General features: G+C 42.1%; 1 protein-coding gene across 3 annotated transcripts in view; it reads left to right on the forward strand.

Moving 5' to 3' along the window:
• Positions 1 to 24,314, forward strand: part of KCNB1 (potassium voltage-gated channel subfamily B member 1) — a 115,868-nt gene extending 91,554 nt beyond the window's left edge. For all 3 annotated transcript variants that reach the window (XM_048963118.1, XM_048963117.1, XM_048963119.1), the window contains exon 3: positions 12,454 to 24,314. In XM_048963118.1, the coding sequence (XP_048819075.1) occupies positions 12,454 to 14,472 (2,019 nt within the window). In that variant the 3' untranslated portion in view covers positions 14,473 to 24,314. The remainder of the gene's footprint in view (positions 1 to 12,453) is intronic.
• Positions 24,315 to 25,614: the final 1,300 nt, after the last annotated feature.

The raw sequence follows: 25,614 nt of genomic DNA on the forward strand, positions 1-25,614 counted from the left end.
GTGCCCACTGAATTATGCCGCTCAGTGCCACATCGATTTTTTTAATGAAAACCTCCAAAGATGGTGACTCCCCCACCTCCCTGAGCAGCCCATTCCAATGCTTGATCACTCTTTCTGAGAAGTAAATGTTCCTAACATACAACCTGATACGCATTGATCTGGTTGGACTGCTCCTGCCCAGAAAGTGCTGACACCTCACTTCAAAGTTTTGAATCTCATGGGACTTTGCCAGCACAATTCTGTAGAGAACAAGATAACCCCGTGGAATAGTACAAGGAGAAAGAAGCAAGGTATTAAATTAAGAAAGTAATTGGTTTCGTTTGGCATTTTTACCCCTTCTCCATGTTTACACAGCTGTGCAGGGTGGAACTGAACAGCAAGACACAGATCAGGATTCACCACTTAATTTTTTTCCCCTGTGCTTGGATGGCTGCTGACAGCTACAGCTTGGGAATTTCCAATCCAGAGAGAAACCCTTCCCAAAACACCTGTACCAGAACAGTTTTCATGCAAATTACAGAACTGCATCTTGCTCTAGATGCGTTAATCCATAGCAAGAGCTGAGACCAGAATGGAACTGCTGCATTTCTAGAGATCTGAACCAAGTTTTCCATGTGTGCTGGGACTCAGGGGTGCTGTCAGAGCCCCCAGCTCTGCATCAAGCCAAACTGAATGCTGTTCAGAAATGCTCCCAGTCAGTTGCATTCCAAAACCTGGCAGTGGTGTGGTTCCAGTTTATTTCCGCTTACCTCTAAAATAATCAGATCATCTCTGGTCACTGAGTGTTATTTTAAAAGTGTGTGTCTGAAATGATCCAACGAGTTTTTCAAAGGTGCTCATCATGAGATGGGGTGAGCTTTAGAAGTTCTCAAGGTCAAACCCAGAACAGCCTAATGACTCCGGGACTCAGATCTGACCTCCAACAGCAGCAATGAGCCAGGAGAACATGAGCAGTTCAGGAACCAGAAAATGAGGCTTTTGAAGCCAATAATACCCTCTGGCAGTGAGCAATCAATTGACAGAAAAATGAGAGAGAAGAAGAAAAAAAAGAAAAGAAAGACCATTCAGCCAGGCTGCGGGAAGGGTAGCACCATAAAGCAGAACTATCTCATAAATAGAATGGCACCTTTCTTCCTTCCTTTCCTTCCCAAGGGACAGTGGCCATGGGAACAGACACGCTCTGAGCCCTCTAAAGGGGATGCAGGGGAGAGCAGATTGACCCTACTTGCAGAAGGTTAATTGGGACACACGGCTCCGTCACAGCTGCTGTTAGGAGGTTTTTTTTCCTCTCTAAGAAGTAAAGGAAAACAATAAGTCAATATTAGCTTCCCTGATGAGCCTAGCTGTTCAGGGCTGCCCTGGGGATTGCCAGCTTCACATCATGCATGGAGAGCCTCAGCTGCAGGGACTTCCACTCACATCTGTTCTGTGCCCAATTCCATCCATTTAAAGGTTATTCCTAGATCCCTTTGTTATTCCTGTAAACGTATACCTGGCATACTGAGATATTTTTTTTCTTCCTTTGGTATTTTGTCCTTTTTAGATGGCGCTCAGCCTAAGGTTTGTTTTTCCCACCCTGCAGTGGGTCTGTCCCTGTGCTGGGTTTTCTCCACTTATCATTTTCAAATGCATTCTTAGAAGCATGCTGGGATCTCTTTCAGACCTCGCGCTGTTGGAGATTCTTGGCATTTTGTTCTGTAGCCATCAAGAGGCCAAACAGCAGAACAGAAATACTGCCATTTCTGCCGACATGCTGAGGACCAGCCAGCCCCAGGAGCGTCTTTTCAGAGCACAGCTCACACTGTCCATGGTGTGATCCCCCCAATCAGTAACTGGCTGCATTGTTCTGATCTGCGTGAGCAATGTGGGTCCTTCTTCAGGACCCAAATAGAGCCTGGGCTTTTCTGTAGACAAGCAGGCACACATGGAAAGAGTTAAGCGCTGCCCTCAGAAGGTGGCTCTTACCAGTTTGTCTCAGTGGAAGAGCAGAGTGCTGAAGTGTCTGCCAGAGCTCGTTAGGGATAATGCAACCTGATCAGAAACAGAGCTTTATCCAGCGGCTCAGTGAGCCCACGGGGCGGCTCGTGGCTGACCTTGCACTGGATTGCAGGACTCCTTTGCAGGCACCGCAGTCCTGCTCCCACCCGCCTGCGTTCTTCCTGAGGAGAGTTATTGGGAAGGAAGGGATGAATGCCTCTGCTGCAGGCAGAGCCCAGTCAGACCTGTTACGGGCCATACGCACAGAGGGCTGAGTTGTTTTCTGCTGGCCAAGTACAGTTTTAATGGTAGCATCTGAAACACGCTAGATCTTCATCACAGCAGTGAGTGGGGAGTATGAGCCGAGCAGAGCCATGGTCTGAGATGGAAACAGCAGCCCGAGCCTGGGACTTCTCAGCTGAACTGCAATGGCATCTCAGAACAGGGAAACAAAGCGACCTGGCCCCCGTCCACACACGGTATGTGTTTTGCAAAACCCAAAGCTCTCATGCTCACAGCCTGTTCGATGTGCGAGATAAAGGCACTGCATGCTTGACCGAAAGCCCTGTGTTTCCCAGGACATCAAAATGGAGCATTTCCCCGATATGACAAGTTCTATCTTTGGCAAACACAAATCAGGCTCTTTAATGCACCATGTTGGCTGTGTTTGTTGAGCAAACAGTTACTAGGAGGCCTCAGCAGCATTAAAAAAAAAGGTGATGCTGGTATTATTATTCATGGATGGAGGTGGGGAGGAGAAGGAAAAACAGTGCTGAGGTAGCCAACAAGTTCAAGTAAGGTTCAACTTTGCTATTCCAAAATCTGCTGCTATGATAATGAGACAGTCAAATCAGCTCAAATTAAGAGCTCAGGGAGGCTCAGCCTCTCAAAGAAGTACATTCGTGACAAGATTAATTTCTGCCAGCCAGTGTATAGTGTGGTATCATCCTATATTAACATAGAAACCCTGAACAAAAAACAGGCAATTGAAAACTTGCTAAAACCCTGTGAAGTGAATCATTCCCCTTCATCTTCAGTTCTGGTCTTTGCTGTTCTGCACATTGATTAAAATATGGTATACCACCTGGCACTGCTCATCTGCCATGTACAGCAAACCTTGCCTTTCCTTCTTGCCCCTCTTCTCTGCTCAAGAAACTTTCACTAAAATGCAGCACATTTTCAGTGCTGCTTTTTTCAGTTTTCAGTGACTTTGTTAGTGTAAAGGGCAAAATATCAAGTAAATGGTCATTAAAACAAACAAACAGAGATCCCCAGAGGATAGTGTGAAAACAAACAGTGCTCTCTGACAAAAAGAATAAGGTGGCTTTTTGTTCTTATTTTTCTTATTTTTCTTTCTTTTCATCTCTACTTTTTCTCCAGTTCTGTGAGCATTGGAAAAGGAGTAGTAAAGTAAAAATCTGTTTTTGTTGTGAAGTTACTTCTTGGGTACCATGACAGCAAGAATGGGGCTCAGGTGCCTGCACTGCAGGTTGGGGGCCATGCTAGCAGCATGGCAATAGCAGGGTGACCTCGGAGTGCTGTGCTGAGGAGTAGAAAGAAGGAAGAGACTGCAATGTGTGATGCCCGTGCAATGTTTATTGATGATATGCTGTTATGCAGCAGCATAGGAAAGGCCATCATAAGAGATGCTGAAAATATCTGAAAGCCCAGGGCTGTCCAGAGTGGAAGGTACTTGTTTCTTGTGGCTTTGAACAGCAGTTAGTGTCATGCCCATGCTTCCAGAAGTCAGTGAACATGGAAACAGGGGGAGTTCCCAGGCTGCCAGCTGACACTTCAAAGAGCTTTTGCTGAGCTCAAAAGTGAGTTTAAAAAGAGAAGAAGAAAAAAAAAGAAGTATATATTTTGACACTTCTGCTTCATTTCCTGTATTTGTAGCTTAAATGCATCAAAACTGTCGTGCTGAGCTGAGATCAAACTCTTATATAGCTGCTGCGTTTTCTTTTCTGAGCAGAATTCAAACAGATTCTGTATCTACCATCTCTGTTTACTACTTGCTGAGGTCTCATATTGATATGAATGATTAATTGCTGAGGATTCATTTTTAGCTGCTTTGGTTTGTCTATAGTTGTTGCTATTTATTAAATATGTGATATCTAAGCAAGTGTTTAGTGCTTACAAAGGGAAGAACCATCTGTGCTTGAGACTGCAAACACAGTGAACTGAGTGTTTTAAAGGGCTGCAGAGAAAAGCCCTGGGAACGCTTGGAGAGGGATCCACGTGTGGCTGTGTCCCCCACATCAGCCCTGATGTCTGTTGAGTGTGAACAGGAGAGAGAGCAGAGACATTGATAGGGAAAGCAGGAGTTTTATCATTATAGAAGGGGCTAAGAACTAGGGAGGTGCTGTGGGCTTAGAGAGAACCCTGCAGTGACATTTCCCATCATCTGCAGCCTTCATATGTCTCTCTTGCAAAAAGAGGGACACATATTCAACTTCTTTGCAGGAATAAACAGTTATCATCTATAATCCCTTGTGTGAGCACAAAGCTTACTCACCAAGGCAATAGCTGCAAGTAAAGCTCCTCCTACATCAGGCTGTAAGTGTGTGGGCAGCTGTGTGGGGCTGTGCAGCCCGGGGAAGGGCTGCAGCCTGATGCAGGAGGATTTGCCTCACTAAAGAAGTAAATCTTTCCCAGACTGGAAGGCAGAAGAAGGGCCCTTGTTTTAAGTTTGAATAGGAAAAAACTCTGAAATGTGTTGGAGAAATCTCCCATGCACTGTAGGAGGCGTCGAGTGTTGTGGTTTAACCTCACAGACAGCTGAACAAGTGTGATGGGGGGAGACTGAAAAGTGCATGAACTCATGGGCTGATATAGGGATGAGAGGAGAGGAGAGGAGAGGAGAGGAGAGGAGAGGAGAGGAGAGGAGAGGAGAGGAGAGGAGAGGAGAGAAAAAATAGCAAGAAAAAAAATGTAAAAAGGAAGTGATGAGCAAACCACCTGCTGATTGATGGCAGCCAGTCCCCAAGCAGCAGTACCTCCACCCTGTGTTAGTGTCAAACATTCTCAAAGGGTTGAGGATATTTCCATTCTCTGTAGGGATTTACTGCTCCTGAAGGCTTCTCTGTCTGTTCATATCATTAGCACAGCTGATGCTTGTAACAGATTTATGCTTCTCCTAATGCATTTCTGGAAAAATTGTTGATCAGGTCACCATTTTTTTGCAGACAAAACATGGAGTACTGTTCTAATTTCCTTGCTATGTGACAACCCAGTATGGGATCAATGATGAGGTGCATCTCCCTGCAGCAAAACTAATTATACCTTTTGGTGAGGAAGTGGCAGTGAAACTGGTTTAGTCTTCCAAAAGATTCCACACTGTAATATGCAGGACTAATGTGCCTTAGATTCAAAAAGAATTAATATCAATTATTTTCATGCATATTCATGAGAAAAAGGCTGGTTTAGCAATCAAGCTAATAGTTTTTGCTAAATTACATTTAGTTGATTTCATGCTAAATCTTGGCACATTCCTGATTCAATTTAACTATTAAATAAAACCTCCCACATCTACAGCAGTGAACCCCAACATTTTCATCTCAGCAGCCCCTGAAGACAGTGACTGAGGCTGAGCAGATTCTTGGAACACTGGGAGTTATTCATGAGTGTTGTCTCTTCCTGGTGCAGAGTTGAACCATGAAAGGACCTTAAGGAGCAGTTCCCAGACATTCAGTGCTGCTGAGTGCTTAGGAATTGACTTTCTTTTGTTTTTCTGCATTATAACCTTTGGTTACTGGATGCAAGAGAGAAAGCAGGAGTGAGAGAAGTACCTGATAGAGGAGCACAAAGCTTCAGGGATGGTTCTATCTGAGAGAAGGTCTAGAGTCTGGCTCTGATAGATGCATTGAGTGTCATGGTTAGAGGGCATGGTCGTAATGGGTTAGTGGTTGGACTAGATGATCCGAGTGGTCTTTTCCAATCTTAATGATTCTATGATAACAGCTAATGCCTTGCCATAACGCCAGCAAAACCCATGGAAATAGAAGGTTGCTGTAACAGATACAGGTGCTGGTCACCAACAAAGGACCCTATGATGTGTTGCTTCTTATTGAAATGGAATTGTATTTTGAGGTCTACCACTCTGCTATGTTAGATTAAGGATCACAGAAGGCATTAGGACAGGAGGAATAAAAAAAGCATAGATAGGAAAGAAAGTGACCTGGATGTGTGAAGAAAAGGTAAATAAAATCAGAAAAAGAGAATTAGAAAATGAAGTACAAGTTGTGAGAAAAGAGAATGAAATAAACTACTGTTCTGAATAAATGTGCCCTGGAAAAATACTGGGTTTCCTCTATAGGAAACCCAGCATGGTTTCCCAGCATACTTTCCTGGTTTCTTGTAGAGTGTTTAAGAGCAGGTGGGATGTTCTGTACATTGTGCATGAGGTTTTCGCCTGCCTTTCAGGGACCTAAAACCTGGGGAAAAAAAGGGGAAATCTGAGCTTCTATGTGTTTGTTTTCTAACTTTCCCCAGTGGCAGAAATAGGACAGATGCTTCCCTCTCATCCTTTCTCAAGCACTATTACTTTACTGATGTCTGAAGGCAGCATATGCCTTTGAAGTTTGCCTTTTCAGTATTTTCATTCGTTTATCATTTTCTTCTCCTGTGCACCATTTGCATCTGGGCTTTGCTCAAAAGGAAGACTGACATCATTTATCATTTAATGCAGCTTGATAGCTCACTGACAACTAAACATGTTCTTAGCAGCATTAAGGAATTTACAGGCAGTCATGCCTGAAGGCTACTTCTCTGCCCACTTCAGCTTAGTCAGCAGCAGTTGCTGCAGCAGCTCTGGATGCCTGTGTGTAAGTGAAGCACTGGCATATAACCAGCAGAAGTACTGTATCCCCTTTTAGGCCAAGAAGACATAGTCTCCCAATAGATAGAATTACTACTTGCTATAGCCGAAATCAAGGAATTAACTAGTGTTCAGTCTGCACTCTGTCAGGCAATGAAAAAATTGAGATCTCAGGCAGTACAAAACGAAATAGAAATACTTTTTGTTTTATAGATTTTATACTGTGCAGTAATGCTTACAGAAGAGCAGAGGCATTTGAACTCTCCCAGACTGTGCACGCAGTGACAGATAGCACTGCAGGATGTAGGCTGATGGTGCAGGGTCCTACACCTCCAGGGGACAGAGCTTGTGGTGGAAATGGGTCTCAAGATGGAGAAGTGGCATGGAAAGTGCCAGATCAGGTACAACTTGTAAGCATAGGCTTCTATTCCCCAGAAATCAGGGGGATCTAGAGACTTGGGTGGCGGTTGTGCAGATTCAAGGTCTTAATTTGCATCCTTCTATGCACACACAAAAGAACAGGACTGAAAGTTGTGTATATCTTCCTTGCCTCTTTATCCTCATTTCCTTGTCACAATCCAAGAAGAAAGCGTTACCATTCTTAATGGCCTCAGTGCTTTCTAGATAAAGATATCCTGAAAGTCCGATGGTCAGAATCATGGCATCAGAAGTGAGAATATTCTTCAGAGTTTCAGAATAAGTAGGCATTTTCTAGTGAAGAGGTGTTTCCCAAAGCAAGTCCCTGTTAATAAATACCTGCTGTGAGTGGGTGATATTCCCCTGCGCTCCACAAAGTGGGGAGGAGATTAAGGAACTCTCCATCTGTTTCTGTGGGGTGTGGCTCAAAATACATTATAATCTGTGTCTCAGGGCCTGGGGAGACATGGGCTGGCATCAGCACGGCAGGAGGGAGCTGGGCAGTCTGACTCCGAGTATATTGTTTGCTTGGGGAAATGGGAAGGCTGCAGGAAAAATCCCTTAGTAAATGGAGCATATGAATGAAACCTGGTCCTGCTGCCAAGTTTATTCTGCATGTCCTCATGGAGCTAAAAAAGTGCATTAGACTAAACCATTATTGAACTTCTTGATTACATAACAATTTCCTCATCGTATTTCCAAGAATATTGAATCTATCTATATTCAAACACCCTCCTACTCTCTCCCACACACCACCCCTTCTCCTTTCTATATCAGCTTCATTACTGAGGATGAAGACAGAAAAAGTATAGGGCATGTTGCCATGAGCAGATAGAGCTCAGATGCTTACACTGGGATTTTAGAGCCATCTATGGGATTTGGACAGCCTATTGTCATTCATTTCAATGGCTTTGAGAATCTCCAGTCTTATACTTTGACATTAGTTAGGGTTCTTTGCAGTGCAAAGACCAGATGCATATTACCAAACCTAACACTGCCTGAAACTTACCCCACCTGTGGGATAGCACTCGCAGTTTTGCTGCCCACCAAATTCTGCAACTTACTCACATAATCAGCTTGCACGTCTCATTTGCATCTGTAATAACCAGCCTGTATGCACAGTCATGCTAATCACTTCCAGGAAAGTGCTTTAAATTCATTCAAAAGCTTGCCCTGCCTGCCCTTGGGTTATTCAGCTTCCACAAAGAAATCATACCAGCAATACAGATTCACTCAGTAAAAGTCTTTGCAGAACAGACTATTTGACTGTTTTCTGGAACCCTGCCCTGTACATACTGAGTCGTGCACTGCAAGACAGTGCTGTCTTTAAGAGCCAGTCCAACACCCTCTGCGAGCCACTGAGTAAAGTACCTGATGGGGAAATTCACCACTTATGGTGTGCTGCAGCAGGTGAAATGTAAAAGCAAATGCAGAAATAGAGAAAGGGGAGGAACTTACACAGCTTATTTCATGCGACCTTCTAGAAGAAATGGTCCTGGGAACATGGCATCAGAAGCATATGGCTCAAAAGTGAACCTGGAAGAGCGAAGGAAAGAGGGAATAGTGGGAATTGCATGGAAGGGCTGGCAATCACACTGAGCACCCCTAGAGTGTGAGGTATTGAAACAGGCTGCCCAACAAGGTGGCGGAGTCACCACCCCTAAAGGTGTTTGAGAAAAGGGTAGATGTTGCACTGAGAGGTATTGTTTAGCGGGCACTGTGGTTATGGGTCTAGAGTAGTCATGAGTTGGTGGTTGAACTAGATGATCTTATTGGTCTTTCCAACCATAATGATTGTATGATTCTATGATAAGCACTCATAGTAGTGTATCTTTCCTTCCACTTTCTGTGTCTCATTACTGACAATGGAAAATGCAAAAGCTGCAGTGCCAGAGAATCAGTATGTCTGTGATAGGAAGTTCCATCAGACAGACGGACGGTCATTTCTGTAACCTAATATACAAGATTGTAAATATCTTGGTATAGAGAGTTGTGCCATTGAACACACTGCTAATGCTCGGCAGCAACAGCAACTAGATCCTGTTTGCTGCAGACAGCTGCTCGTCAGGTGGGTTTTTGGGTGGTGCACACTGCAAGACATGTCTTAGAGAAGGATCCTCTAAAACGCCTTCTTGATAAATTTATCCTCTGTTGTTTTGGTATTTTTCAACTGAAAAGTGCTCTGAATACTTGAGGACAGTCAACCCACATTTGGAAGTTTTTCTTAGCCTGACAGCCTTCTAAAGATGTATGATTGCAGCAGACCAACAAAGGAGAAAATCTTTATCTTAGGAATACAGGTAACATCTCTCTGCAACTTGCTGGAGAAATGACAAATGTCTCTGTCTGTTCATTGCTTTGCTCCGTGGCTAGATCTGCTAGACTAAAAACAAATTTTACCCTCGGATCTCCTAGTTTTCAAATTTATGTTCATCTGGCATTGCCTTGATCTTCAAAGCAGTAAAGTATATCAAAAGAAACAAGGTTTGACACCAATTACTGCTTCTGGATGGCATCCACTGAATAAAGATGGAGTGATAATATTTACACTGAAAACGAAGGAGATAAAACACACTAGGTACATCTAAGTCTACAAATAAGCCCCTCTGTGCATAGTGGGCAGAGATAAAGCCCAGCAAGAAATTGGAAACTGCTATTGAAAACATCCCAAACACCTTCAGAAATCACAAGTTGTAAACAAAAAAATCGCTGCAAAACACTGAAAAGAGCCTTCTAGGAAAGCAAATGTGGCTCCCTGCTTCTGGGAAAATTTTCTGGTCTTTAGGAGGTGATCTTTCAAATTAATCTGCAGAAATAGCTGTCTGAATTTCTCCCCACTTCAGCATAAAGTCCTCTATCAAAATATCTCCGTCAGTTTCGCCTCATTTTTCACCTTTTCTTTCAGCCAAATAGAAGCAGAATCCATGAGTAAGCTTAGATGGTTGCTTCTTCTGATTGCTCATAAGCCAGATTGTATTTCTGCTGACCTCTTCCTACCACTCAATTAACTGAAATGCAGAGATTCATTTTGAAGCTGTTTCCTATCAGTAGATTGTCTTCAGTGAACACATTTTTATACACCTAACACCAAACTTTCTTATAAACAATCTGTTTTGAAAAGAAAGGAAATCTTCCCTGCATTTCTCCTAGTAAATATGAATTAACTGAAAGTGATGATATTTTAAAATTCCCAGCATTGCAGAGGAAGGCATTTACACCATTCACTTTTTTCATTTAATCCAATTTAAGCAATGAAAACAGACTGTTTAATGGAACTAATGTTTGTTTCTAGTCAGATTTCATTCTTCAGATTAAATTACTTGGTCTGCACTGTCATGGTCAAATCAAAGTTACATTTTCAGTGATTTAAATGTAGATGTTTTTTGTTACATTGATTAGGAAGGGTTTTTTAACCTGCAAGGAGATTTTAGAACACTTTTAGAAGTCAAACTGTCAAAATTGAAAGTCTTACTTTAAATTTGGATTTTTTGAAGGTGTGTGAGCTGACTTTTCTCCAAAAACAGTAGCTGAATTTAATTCAAGTGAAGCTTCCAACCTTTGCAGAACACTTCTGTCTTTCAGCTTCGGAGAAGAGTTGAGGCTCTTCCAGAGACAACTAGAGTGTTTCTAATCCATATTGCGTCTGCGTGTTTCTTGTACAGTAACAAGGCTTGTACTGCTGTAGGGACTGTGCATTCCACAGTCTGATAGCTCCTGACCGCTAGAATATCTGTGCTGGATTTGTCTGAAGAGACATCCTGCAAGAATTTCTTTCTGCAGAGCCCCGTGTGGTTATTGTGGACATTCTGGTGTTGTGAAGCTGGCTGAGAGACATTGCTGTGAGGAAAGCTGCTATCCAGTTATATGGGCAAGGAAGGACATGGGCTCAGAGCATGTCAGATTTGCAATTCATGATGCAGAACTCCTGTCATACATCTTATAATTCATTGCTTCATATTGTGTATTTAGTCATCACACACGTATTTTGCAATTGATTTTATGCTTCTTTTCTATCTCAAGCGGAAGAAAAGCAAGCATAAGGGACCAGCTTACACTGCCATGAATGCATAAAACATTAGTCACGTACACATGTGTTTTGAAATCATTTCTGTATTTTGGCAGTAACCTAAGAAACTAGATATATTCCTACCCAATTAACAAGCTAGAGAAAGAACTCACTAGTAGAAAAAAAACAGTCCTCAAATTGTCTGTCAGCTCTAAAACCTCCCTCAAATGACTTTAAAAGAAAACGTAATTAGGGAAACTGGAAAGAACAGAATTAAAACAGATATGAAGGACAGTCTGCCTACAGTATCTGAACGCTGCAAACATGCTAATCTAGCATTTCATGCTTTCCAGTTCTGCATAAAGTCAATGGCCCAGGAGCTGAGCATGTGTATGTGATTTTTTTCAGAAAGGTTTCTTACTGCAAAGCCTTCTCATCTCTTTGCACACTCTTGTTCTCAAGATCTGGTTTCTACCAGGGGCAGAGCTTTCCACTGGCTGGATTTGCCCTGTCTAGGCTGTCTCGTTGTTGTGCAGTTCCATTCACCTGGCTGGGTTTGCTGTCTTCCATTGTTGTGGTGAGGAGCTGGGATGGCCATTTGTTTATACACAGAAAAACTCACGTCTCAAAATACTTTAGAAAGCTTCAGAACATTTTTTGTGTCTTTCACAACTGTCGAGTTTCAAATTAGAGATGAAACATTCAAAAAGAGTATATTACTTGTGCAGTGACATGTAGTGAAAATATACACACATCACTATAATAAGCCACAGGCAAGCAAAAATAGTAGACATAGCCATGCATTAAATGGAGGACATCACTGTGACTGAATCTTGCATTCACAATTACATTCCCTCGTGCTTAGATTTCAGAGATGGTTGTCCAGATGGGCTTTGTTGGGCACCTAATTAGTAGTTAATCAAAAGGTCCTGCTGTGAACTGCTTCACAGTCCTTCTGGCATCCTAGCTGCTTGGAACACACTGAAAATGAATGAGATAAATGCACAGGAGTCAAAGTAGATGTTTTATCTGCTCTATGCATCTGTTATAACTCAAAGCAGTTTTCCAAATAGAATCACTTCAGGATGCATTTCCATGTACTAAAAGCTAAATTAGTCTAGAAATTCATAAATGGAAGCACAGCCATGTGTATTAATGTGATGGTACATGTGAAATGCAAAGGTAGATCATGTAATATATTCTGAGCCAAACTCACTGTCTTCTCTTTCCTTTCCAGATTTTGGCAATCATTTCCATCATGTTTATTGTACTATCTACAATTGCCTTGTCCCTAAACACACTTCCTGAATTACAAGGCATGGATGAATTTGGGCAGACGACAGATAATCCTCAACTTGCCCATGTGGAAGCAGTGTGCATTGCATGGTTTACAATGGAATACCTCTTGCGGTTCCTATCCTCGCCTAAGAAATGGAAGTTTTTCAAAGGCCCACTGAATGCTATTGATTTGCTAGCTATCCTACCATACTATGTCACTATCTTTCTCACAGAATCCAATAAAAGTGTACTTCAGTTCCAAAATGTACGACGAGTGGTCCAAATATTTCGGATTATGAGGATACTCCGGATTCTAAAGCTTGCCCGGCACTCAACGGGTTTACAATCCTTGGGGTTTACACTGAGGAGAAGTTACAATGAGCTTGGCTTACTCATCTTGTTTTTGGCCATGGGCATTATGATCTTTTCCAGCTTAGTGTTTTTTGCAGAAAAAGATGAGGACGATACAAAATTCAAGAGCATCCCAGCTTCCTTCTGGTGGGCAACAATCACCATGACAACAGTAGGCTATGGAGATATCTACCCCAAAACACTTTTAGGTAAAATAGTAGGAGGACTGTGCTGCATTGCTGGAGTGCTGGTGATTGCTCTTCCTATCCCAATTATTGTCAATAACTTCTCTGAGTTCTACAAAGAGCAGAAGAGGCAAGAGAAAGCCATTAAGCGCAGAGAAGCTCTTGAAAGGGCCAAAAGGAATGGTAGTATCGTCTCCATGAACATGAAGGATGCATTTGCCCGTAGTATAGAACTTATGGACATTGTGGTTGAAAAGAATGGAGAAAGCATAGCCAAAAAGGATAAAGTTCAGGACAATCATTTATCTCCCAACAAGTGGAAATGGACCAAGAGAACACTCTCTGAAACTAGCTCTAGTAAATCTTTTGAAACTAAAGAACAAGGATCTCCAGAAAAAGCTAGGTCGTCTTCAAGCCCCCAGCACCTGAATGTCCAACAGCTAGAAGACATGTATAACAAAATGGCAAAGACTCAGTCACAGCCAAACCTTAATACTAAAGAGTCAAGTCAACCTGGAAAGCAAAAGGAAGAGCTAGAAATGGAGACCCTTCCCGGCCCTATGGTGCCCTTGCTGACAACTCGCACCGATGGGATCATTGACATGAGGAGTATGTCCAGTATTGACAGCTTCATAAGTTGTGCTGCAGAGTTCCCTGACTCTGGGAGGTTTTCCCACAGCCCACTCGCTACACTTCCCTGCAAAGGTGGCGTTAATGTGATTCAGGAGCAGAGCAGAGCAGAAGGGAGTAGTGCCAGATTTGCAGAAATAAGCTCTGAAGGCAGCCACCGTTCTGCTTTTTTCATAGAAAGTCCAAAAAGCTCCATAAAGGCCAGTAACCCTTTAAAACTAAGATCTCTGAAAGTCAACTTCATGGAGGAGGATGCCAGCACATTAGTACCAGCGTCAAATGTCCTGAGAATATATCCAGACACTCTCAAGAGCAGGGGAGCTGCTTCTGCCACCGCCACAGATACTTCTTTACTCTCTGACAGATCTCTCATGAGCCCAGAAACCTCCATCTACACAACTGCAAGTGCAAGAACACCTCCAAAGTCACCAGAGACACAGACAGCCATAGCTTTCAACTTCCATGATGCCGGCATTCACAAATACATAGATGCTGACACTGATGACGAAGGTCAGCTGCTTTATGATTCAAGTCCTCCTGGAAATGTGAGTCCTAAGTACAATGTTACAAACATTGGTTATCTAAAGCAAAAGGACAATGTTTATAGAACAGAGAAGAACCATCTAGAAGCTGCTGCTTTACCCACCTCCCCTAAGCTAATAGGGCAAAACTGCATTTATTCTATGGAAGGTATCACTGGAAGAACCCAGGGCAATCAGGAGACTGTCAGACTAGAAAATCACATTTCCCCAGAAGTCCACGTATTACCAGGCAGTGGAGGACATGCTAACACACATGATCAAAGCATCTGAACAGGCTCCAAGATAACTTACTGAAAGTTTAAGGGAATGTCCATACAGTCAACTCAAAAACAAAAAAGGAAAAACAAAAAACAAAAAAAAAACAAACAAACAAAAAAAAAGAGCTTCTGCATGGCATGAACTTGGCTGAAACAAGCCATCTGTTTCTAAAAGTCTGAGGGGAGGTCCAGTGTGGGTTTGTGAAAATGTCCTTCTCTGAAACAACTCTAAAGACATTGCCCACATCAGTCAAAAATAAGGATTGCAAATCATGATCACACATTGATCTCCTTTCATGTTGTCCAGTGAAGCCAATGTGACCAAATATCCATCCATTCCCCTTGAACGCTAGAGCTCCTTTTGGAAATATTAGCACCTGATTTGCGTTAGTTCCATAAAGGATGCCAAGGCAGCCAGATATGAACTCTGGAATAATTTGCTGGGGTTGGTATAAAGCTATCTAAAACACAATGCTCTCTGCTTCAGGGCAGCTGTTCCTCATCTACAGCTTTCTCTGATGGATATTATGTCTAAAGGTAACAGGGAACACTTGCATTATTAGAAAAATCCAAGTGAAAACCATTTAAAACAAATAGCGGTCTAGAGAAACCAGTTATTAAAATGCTCTGTGTGTGTTTAACAATACTATATCCTGTAGGACCTGACGTTTTCTTTTGAAACATCAGCAGGGTGAGTTGCACCACTTGTATCTAACTCCAAACACCCCTTAGGACATAGTGAAACTCGCACTTACCCTCTGCTAAAATTAAAAGCTGCCCTTGGGCCAGCACGTGGCCCTCAGGGCACACACAGCCCATGCTGGGAAGGTGTGAAGGAGCCATGCAGAAGCAGGGATCTCCGGCAGCATCACAGCCCCCTTCCCGCAGCTGGGGAGCGTGGGGTTAGAAGGGGAGCTCAGCTCCTCTCTGGGCTCCTGGCTGCACCATAGCAGCTCCCGGCCCTACAGGGATGGCCGAGTGCAGTAGCTGGCCCTAGGTTTGGTCCGAGCATGGCCGGCTCCTCGGTCCTACCCTTCCCGCCCGCGCCCTGACTTCAGGCATCAGCTGAAGTCTCGCCCTTGGCGTAGGAGAGGAACCAGTTGGTCTGAAGCTTTTCGCGCCCACGTGGCGTGGTGAAAGATATGCAAGCGTTACATAAATATGCAAAAAGAGGGATTCTTTAGCTACCCGCCCCGGGCCTGGTTGTGCTCTCTCTTGTGAGGAGGTTGGGTGGGAGCATCTCCTGTCGTGTTGGTGCATCCAGCAGCGCAGGGAGATTGCCAGAGACAGCAGGACCAGGCCTGATGTTTTAATAGCATCCACTCATTTTTAAGTGAAAGAAGAAAAAAATAATAAAAAAAAATAATAAAAAAAAAAGATTTGACCATTTTAAGTGAACAGAACTAGCAGCCACCAGCCTAGGTTTTTAAAATATTATTGTTTCAATAAAGTTCTGTCAAATTGTGTAGGAAATAATTTGTCTTTGGTTTTTAATACTGGGGGGGAAAAGCACTTTACGTTGACTTTTTGTTGTTGTTGCAATGCTGGAGTAGGATAGCAGAGTGTAACAATCAAGCACTTTAATCAAGCACTATTTTAATTTGTGCCTCCTGTCGTGACTGTGATTTGTTACACACCGGTAGCAAGTCACAACCTGTCCTGTGATAACTGTGATGGTAATCTTTTATGTTGTTATCCGTTTCTACTGTAAAACTCAGTTGTAAATAACTCTGTCAATAAGTGTTTCCTGACCTATTTCGGAGCACCTGCCGGGGCGTGTAGCTATCTGCATGCAACAGGTCTTGGGGCGTGCGGAGGCACGGGACTCGGGAGCGGAGGCGCACGCTGGAGGAAGACTATAACCATGCGAGCCCACTGCGTTTTGTCCCTTCCCCTTGTGAAAAAGCCGTTGGTTGGTCCTGAATGTAACTGTCTGTCCGTCCGAGCTGTACAGTACTTCTGTCTGTAATCCATAATAGTGAATGCAGCATGTACGGACAAAAGCAATAAGCACATATCTGTTTTAGGAACTGTTATGGGTTACGATGATAGCTTTGCTAGGTCTCTCCGTGGCACAAACCCTCACGCATGCTGGAGCGGTTGTCCCACTGGGCTCCTGGCGGTGGGATGCAGCCCGAGGCACTGCTCACACGTCCTCCTTGCCTCCTGCAAGGACAGGCCCTAGGGAATGCGCAAGTGAGACCTGAGCCACCACCTCATGAATTCGCCCGCTGGCAGTGGAAGAGGCCTCGTGTCATGCAGAGAATTACGTGGGAGGTACTCAAACTCAGTGAGTTGCTCGAACTCGGTGCGAGCAAACTGTGCTCTCCAGGGTATTTACACAGGGCCAATTCCTGAGGTTCCTCAGCTTTTGCTCTGTCTTCACTCAGTCAAAACCACCATTCCTCCAAATGGGCTCTTTGCCTGGTGAAGGACTTTAGGATTTGGCCATAGTAAATACAAGTGTACTTAAAGGAACTGACGTATTGCTAGTTAAGATTGAGTCGTTATGAAGAAGTAAAGTGACTTTCCAGCAGATAAGCTTTAAATACTGATTTATTCTATGGCTTTCCGAGGCCATAGACTGGCAATGAGAAATTTTAACGAGAACAGTCTTAACATAACCTCTATGTTTCAGTGATCATTCATGTCTGCCATCAGCACAAATGTAAAAAGAAAAAAAAAAAAAAATCAGGGACAATTTTTTTGATAAAGTAAGTAATAGTGATTTCCGAGCTAAATATTTTTAGAGCTGATGCTTTCATGTGGAAAAAAGTCATATTTTACATATCACAAAAGTGAGCATATTTAAATATAGCCATATAGTGTAGTATTTACCACACTTTCATCCAAATTGATGTATTTGGTTTATAGATGGCACTGACAAAAATGTATAGATCAACGATTCTATCATTTTTAACTGATAATCAACTGGTGCAACTCTCCTTGTAACCAAAGGCCCTCTGTTTGCCTTGTGTGTTTACTTACAACACATATCTTATATCATCTATTTAGTCCTACCTTTAAAGTAGCATTTTATTGAGTCACTTTTGAAAGCCAAATTCAAAAGTATCATTAAAAATCTACCTTTTAAGTCTGAATAGCCAAAGTCCTATAGATTTCTTATAGAAAGCAAATAATTTAAAATTGAGCATATAATATGCTTGAAGAGCATTTCTTTCTTATTTGTGTATGAAGATGTAGCTCTCATTTTGTGCCCAGTTAAAAAGGAAGTATGTTTAATTTATTTTAATGAAATAAAGTCTGATTATGAAGTATGTACCTATATATGTGTGTGTGTGCATAATACACATATATATAATGTAAGCACTGGGAAATCTACTCTAATGTAAAGCTATGGTAGACTAAATCTGTACTCATTACAAAAGGAAAGGCAGTGCTTTGAAAACATAGTGCTCACTAAATCCTATAGATACTAGAAAGACAATTTCATTTTATAGTTTGTTTGGTACATATCTCCCAGAGCTCATCAAAGTAGGAGCAAATATGCAATATCTCTTGCATCAAGCTGAAGTGTGCAGTTTAATCACTGACATGTGGCATTCAGGTCCGTGAACTTACTGTGTATCCTGGATCAAGCAAGACGACAGTTTCACCTGCTGCTGCAGAAGACATCGTATCTGAAAGGACTATGTACGTGTGATGTCTGTTCTTGCTTGTGTCTTATGCCATCAACACCATTTTTATTACATATATATAAATATATATATATATAGAATATATATATTTGCGGGAGGAATGGGTGCAGTTTTCTTAACTAGGAAGCAAACGAAGATCCTTTGAGTTTTAGCCTTGAACAAAGGAAAGCAGCAGTCACTTATTGCAGTAGATTTCTCAGTGCCTTTTCTTAGAAACTTCACCTAAGCACACTTACGGAAAACTAAATAAAACGAAACAGTCTCCTGTGAAATCCACGTTTTCTGAAAGGTTTGAGAGTCTATAAAGGTAGAAAAAGAAGAAAAAAATAAAGAGGAAAAGAAAACCCATGGAACGCACATTCCCTTTCTCAACATGCCGAGTGTCACATGCCTGGGAATTTGTCTGTGCAAGGCACGCAGGAAGAAGTCCAAGGCGGTTGGTTTCTTTGGCAACTATGGCTGTGATAAACTGTAGCCTTTTCTTCCCTTGCAGCTAATAAGATACACATTTCTAAGGAAAACAGTATTCTCTTCTGTAAAGTTGTAATGTATTGTTAATATTTGTACCTATTGTATATTTATGTCTTGACAGAATTATGACTGGTACAGTTTATAGTAAACCACAAGGGTATTTAAAACTCATTACAAAGACAACGTCTCTAAAGCCAAGTTCTCTCTCTGTTGGTAAGTTCCCCATAACACAATCTCCCATAGTTCTTTATGCCTCATTTTAAAGCAAGCAGTAGAATTACTGAGTAAAGCAGCAGAGTGATGGGGACTGCATGGCACTGATGCCCTTCGTGCAGCTCAGTCAGGAGCAAGATGGGGAGGTGGGCTTCCCAGCGGCTCCAAATTGGCTCCAACTTCTTCATCAAAGCGCTCGTGTTTGGTCAGTCACTTCTGCTTATGGTAACTGAACAGAACAAGTGTTACCTTAGATTGCTTTAGGATCAGCCACTTGGGGAGAATATGGCTTTAAATAGTTCTTGAATAAAGTACAGATGTTTTAGTTACCTCTGTACCTTCTGTTTGCCATTGTGTTGGCTTTATAAGTATCTGATGTATGGAAAAGTCATGTGACTTTCATGCATTCCAGAGTAGTCTATTTTTCTGTTCAGATAAAAAAAAAATTATATATATATATAAAAATATAAATATATATATATGTATTTTTAGCAAATTTATAATAGGGCAATCAAGTCAGATCTCTTCTTTTTGTATTACAGAATAATATATTATATGCTTTCTTGTTCATTTACATAGCTGGTCCCCTAACTTTTTTGTTGTCATCATTTTCCTTCATTCCGAAAACACCCGCAACATCCCTCCTGGAAGTGAGTCTGCGAAAGGTCATGAAGTTTGTCTGATGTTGTCATGTTTTTGTATTTTCCCATTTGTGGTGTGTAAAAATAGCCAGGGATTGGCTATGGAAACTAAGTTGTACTTTCTGAGAAACAAAGAAGTGGCCAAACTGTCCTCGGTTATGGCAGTACTGGTACATAACAGCCAATGCCACTGGCTTCAGCGTTAACCATAGCCTGGGTACAGTGGAGTTTTTCCAGATTTACATCAATTAAGATGAGAGCATGAAGAGACAGGATTTGAATCTGATTGTCCTAATTATTATGATAGAATTGGGATAAGTATCTCATTTCAGTTTTAATCAAAATAGAAAAGTCAGACTCTTATTTCAAGGGCAGTGACCTAGCAGTTCTCAGGCAAAACTCCCTCTCTAGCTTCTACATCTGGGGGAAATTTCCCTGGGTTAAAACAGAAGGATCAAGAATTATTTCTCACTGGGTTTTTGGAATTTCTACTTTCAGTCCCAGACAAAATCAAGAAATTGACAAAAAAAAAAAAAAAAAAAAAAAAAAAGTAAGATAATAAAAAAAACTGAACATGTACACATTCAGGAAGGGACAGGATTTGGCTAAGGTGAAGACCACCCATGCACCTGCTTACCTAGTGATCTTGCTTGCTCCTTCATAGCTGTACCATCACACAAATTTAATAGAAACTCCATGAGATAAATGTGCATCTCATGGCCTGTCAAAGTCTAACATGATGAAGAGATTCAGATTGTCCTTTAACTCCACAGAAAAGTTTTGGCTTGAATCAGCCCAACAGTCTGTTCAGTGACAATTTTTTTCCACAGATAGAATTTTGGTCTCTTTTTCTGTTCTTACTCCAAAGCAATCTCCTTTCTGTGACTTTTTTATATGCTCACCACAATACCCAGTAAATCTGAAATAATTGAATTAATTTGAGAACATAGTGTATTCAGAAAGTCTTGGTAACACCCGAATGAGCAGTATAGCCATCAGAAACTGTTTGGTATCTGATTATGTATCAGCAATACTTATTTACACAGAAGGTGATTAAAACTGGGTGGGGCTTTTTGGCTGGTTGGTTGCTTTTGAAAAAAAACTAGTGCAATAATCCATTATATCCATCATAAAAAATCCCATAAATCTCTTCAAAACGGAGTTTTCATATCACTAAGTTCGTCTGAACGTATTTAAACACACTACAGCAAGCTTCTAGTATTGCCAGTCTGAAATTTACTCCTGCAGGTAGCCCTCCCACCAAAACAGAAATGACCCAGATACCAACCAGCCCATCAATGAGGAAGAGTTTATTTTTCAGCCTGTGTTTTGCACCCAATGCTGACCAGATCCAGGCTCTTGCACTGAAACTTTGTCTTGTCCAGACAAAGGAAACTTTAGGAAAGCTGAATGTTTGCATTCAGGATGTGTATCCCCTTTGTTGCTGGTGTTACCTAAGCCACAAATAAGTGTCCTTTGACACCAACGGTAGGGTGCCACAAGTGTTCATATCTGTAAATACTACTCGGAATTTTGCTTTGCTTGCTTCTGGCTTCATCGCACAAGAAATCTTCAGTCTAGAGGCTTAGAAGAGAAACCTTCATTTTTCTTTTTATCCAGAAATAATACTTTTTATCCAGAAATAATTGATATTCTGTAGGATTGAACAAGGATTAACTTTTGACATTTTTAAAGGAGTCTTTTGAAGACTGCAAGGATGCCACCTTCAAGAAGTAATAATCAGTTTGGGCTCAGTGCAAAGAGCCACCCAAACTAGAGCATTGTGAGATGCCAGGGAGCTGAATTTGAATGAAATGCTGAATTATTTGCTGCTGCAAGTAAAGCCCATTGAGGTCAATGAAGCTGTTCTCAGTTTAGCCCAGTAAAGAATTTGGACCCTTGTTGTTAAAAGCTAATTGAAAACTACAGGCTCTGCATGACCTCAGGGATGGAGTTGTCTGTCCACAGCACCTACAAGGAAACGTGAGGTGAGGGAAGAGACAGGTCAGTGAAAGCCTGGGAAAGAAGGAAATCTTTCACACAAGAGGAAAATTATCATCCTTATCATGCCAGCCTTGACTGAGCAGCCTTCTGTGTCAACTCACTCTTTGTGGGCTTCATAGCACAAGCAGCATCCCAAACTCACAAATGACTGTCTACAACAGGACCACATGGTTCAACCCTGGCAGCACCCAGTCCAGGGACTGGTTGTTGCCAGGAGGACACTACTGGCTCATGGGCCATCAGTTATCTTTGACTGTGTCAACCTCCAGTCTTACTGGAAATCTGCAGTTAAGGCCATTTTAGGATACAACAGTTCTACTCTAAACACCATATTTCATTTAGAATCTCCCCTTCCTTCTGTTTTTTAGCTACTCCTGAGTACCATTAGCCACCCTTAGTCTCATGCAACCACTGGGATTTGTTTCTATCGATTTTGTTGTCTTGTGACAGACAGACGACATATCTATTTTCTCCAATTCTTTCTGGTTCTCTGGTGGTGGGTGTACAGAATTGCTCCCACACTGAAGCACTCCCCACTGATGTGTTTGGGGTGGGGGCAGCATCTCTGTATTACTTAGAACTCTGAAGCCATGATACTGCACTCAGAAAGGCCAGCCACAGCTACCAACCAAATTTGCTTTCCAGCTAGATTAGCATTAAAATAATGCCCCAACTAATACAGAAAAATCCTGCTTTCTATCAGGCCAGTGAAGCAGTTCTTAAATGGAGAGAAAACACTAACCAAGGCACTGTTGCACGTGCTGCTTGGTGACGACTCCATGCTCATTGTGGCATGCCGGGCTGTCTGTGCTGCATGCCAGTTGCTTGGCATCTCATCATGCCAAGGAACAGCCCCAGATCTTCCTTCTGCCAAAGCACAGGACAACTGCTTGAGCTGTGCTGCTCTGCCACTCACTGACCCCATGGCCAACCCAACCAGCACTCCCCAGGGAAACCTTGATGGGCGTCCATGATTGCTAAAGGACAAGAAAGCCGTGGGGTTCCCCTTAAAAGAAAAATGCGATATTCAACAGCAAATAAAAACTGGAAAATGCAAGTTTCCCGTGATTTTCCTGCACACATGTTGCTTTTGCAGCTGGAAATTGAAAACAACTGTGACCCAGCTTGAGAAAGAGCAGAATATGAAAGCTTTCTCCATTGCCTTGCACTTCAGTTATGTTTTAACCTGAGCAATGTGGGGAAGCAATGGGGAATCCAGCTCAGCTTGTATATAACAAAAGGCAGAGTGTCATGCCTCTGCCTACAGCCCAGCAGATCCCTCACATCTTGCACAATCCCTTCATTGGGTTACATTGGGCTGACCCAAGGGGCATGCATCAGCAGATGTTTTCTCCCCATTTAAGTAACTTTTCCACACCCTGGTATTTTGGGGTGATAACAGCAACATTAGCCATATACTAGTGTACTTAGAGTCTTACATTTTTTGTAACTTTGATTTAGTCATTCTTTGTTGAAGTTTCTTGACCTCTCCAATTGTTTCCATAAACAAATTATTAAAAAAAAAAAAAAATCAATGTCTTTATATGCATGTAGTAGTATGAAACTGTGATCAATGTGTGACATTCAGAAACTGTACTGTCTTGTAAAATATGTCCAAATGTCTAAGGATTTTAAAGCAATGGTCCCTTACTACAGACTACAGAAATAAATAAAAAGGTATGGATAAACCAAAGCCTTTATTTGCTCTGTTTCCTGGTCATATTTGCTGGCCAAAAATATAACCACCATCAGCTGGCACTGAGCATCTGCTTTAGCTCATTGCAGCTGACAGCAGGTTTAGACATATGTTATTTGCTCACGGATAAAGCCATGATTCAGGAAAGCAGCGCTGAGCTCAACACCTTCTGCTTTGAGGCTGACAGATTCGGTGCCCAGACCTGCATGATCCAGCCCTTGCCTGGCAGGACACAGCCCACCTTCACCCCTGTGGTTGTGTCTGGGCTCGGGGACCTAGCATCTCCCAGCTTCACCAGACACCTTGATGTGGCATCTCGCTCCCAAGCATGCAGCTGCAGAGCCAGATATAGATGGGAAAACAGCCAAGGTTTGGAGACAAAGAGTTTTGGGTGTGAAAGTGCAGCAAACAGGTTATTTTGCTTCTGCCTGAGGCAAAAGCTTGGACTCTCTTGATAGAGCCACTGCAGTTTTCTCTTTCAGGTTAAGCAGCAGCTTGGTTCAATAATGAAAGTCATCAGAGCAAAGGAAATTCAAACTACTCAAGAATATTCTCTTTGAATTGATTACAACACGTTTCTTATGCTGAAATATTCTGCAAGAGTCGCCCAAGCTTTAATCTGACTCCCCCAGTTTACGGAAACAGAGTTAACTGAAACACTTTAATTTATGGCCATTTTAAAATGCAAAAAGATGTAAGCTTGTTTTTAGAAAACATCCCTGTATGGCTCTGCAGTACATGCAACCTGGCAGAGAAATTGCACATACCAGTCCAATGGAAAAGACTAAGAAATGCACAACTGCAAATCTTTTTTTATACAGCCACCAGAGCTACAAATGGAGAGCGAGAGGTTAAATGCACAAGTGAGGTACATGCATTGCCTTTTAATAGCATATTTCTTCATTTACTTGTGTTCATTCTTAGTTCAGTTAGATCTTTTTCAAAAAATCTAAATGATTTGTCGAGTGTTCTATTACAAGCTGTGACAATGACGTCTAATAAGATTAAGACACTGAACTTGAAGGGAAGTTTACAAATGAAGAACCAGAAAGTGGAGGCATTCCTACAACATATGTCTTCCTCTTCCACTTTCTGCTAATGATTTTCTGTTTTTTGCCTGCCAGCCTGAGCATGCAAGCTCCTGAATTATAATCCATTACTGTAATTATGCTGTCCAAGGAGGTTTTCTCTCTGAATTGATTTTCTTTATCAAGTAAATTAAAATAATGCCTATCTCCTCAGGCGTTGTGCTTCATTATTGTGTGCCAAATCTTCAGATATTAAATATTTTTTTCCTAGTTAAAGTATGCTACAGGAATTACTCTCTGCTTTGCCTAGCCCTCTGGCCCATGCTGCTCCCAACTGTTCCTCGCAGCACTTTTTGCCACTTCAGAGCACCACCAATAACCTCACTGCCTCTTTCTTCCAAACAGGATGGATTTTCCTGTGATTTTTATTTATGCTAAATTTGGCAGGTTTTTTGTTCCTCTTCACACTATACACCATCCTGTTACAAAATCTGCCCCTATCTGTTTAATGAAGGCTGTTTCTCTGAACATCCAGAGCAAGCCTACGTCCTCCCTGCACCGTCAGCCAGTCATCCCAAATATGAATCAAACAAAACCATGTGGTGAAGGAGCACACACCCCAAGTTGGGGCACAGGAGCCCCAGGAACCCCTCAACACCAGTGGGGCTCACACAGCTCTGCTCCACACCCTTAAGGGCAGAGGAGGACAAGGAGCAGCCCAGACCCACACAGTATGTATCATGGCACAGTGTAGCACTCTACATCATACAATTGAGTCAGAAAACAAATATTAAATGTACACTATGGAAATATACACTATGGAAAGATCTGGTAAGTGCACGCTGAGCGTTGGCCACAGGCACTTTTTTATATTACTTTTAATTATTTCCTTAATAAAGCCAGTGGAGTTCTTCCAGAGTTTAACTTGGCGAGTGGTGCTGGAAGCTGAGCTGCTGAAAATAGCGATGGTGCAGCACAGACTTTGCTCCTGGAGATGTCACTGCCTTCTCTGGGGACATTCCAGTTTCCATGTAACATCACACTGTGTCACCAAGACCAAAGAGGATATTTACGCACTTCAGAATTAATGAACATGAGGAAAAGTTCAGGTTTTGAATATTCTGTTCATTTCAGAAAAGCCAGTAACAGTTTAAAAAATTTACAAGGATTTTTGTAGGAAGATCTTTGCTTATAAAATATGGAGAAGTTCTTCCATTCTATCTCTTTCTGCTTACTTACCTTCCTTACCCCTTTCTGTAAAGAAATTGAGCGACTAAGAAATGCGACATCATTATTATTCAGCAGGCAAGAGCATTTAGAGGTAAATTTGCCCCAGAGTATCATCTGCAACCAGCCAAGCAGAAGCTGAGACTAATGTGTCACAGCAATGAAAGTTTGTGGCTTCTGGTTAGGAGCACAAGCACTGAGCATCAACCTTAGATT

The sequence above is a fragment of the Lagopus muta genome, chromosome 16, assembly GCF_023343835.1.
Source record: "Lagopus muta isolate bLagMut1 chromosome 16, bLagMut1 primary, whole genome shotgun sequence".
Lineage (NCBI taxonomy): Eukaryota > Metazoa > Chordata > Aves > Galliformes > Phasianidae > Lagopus > Lagopus muta.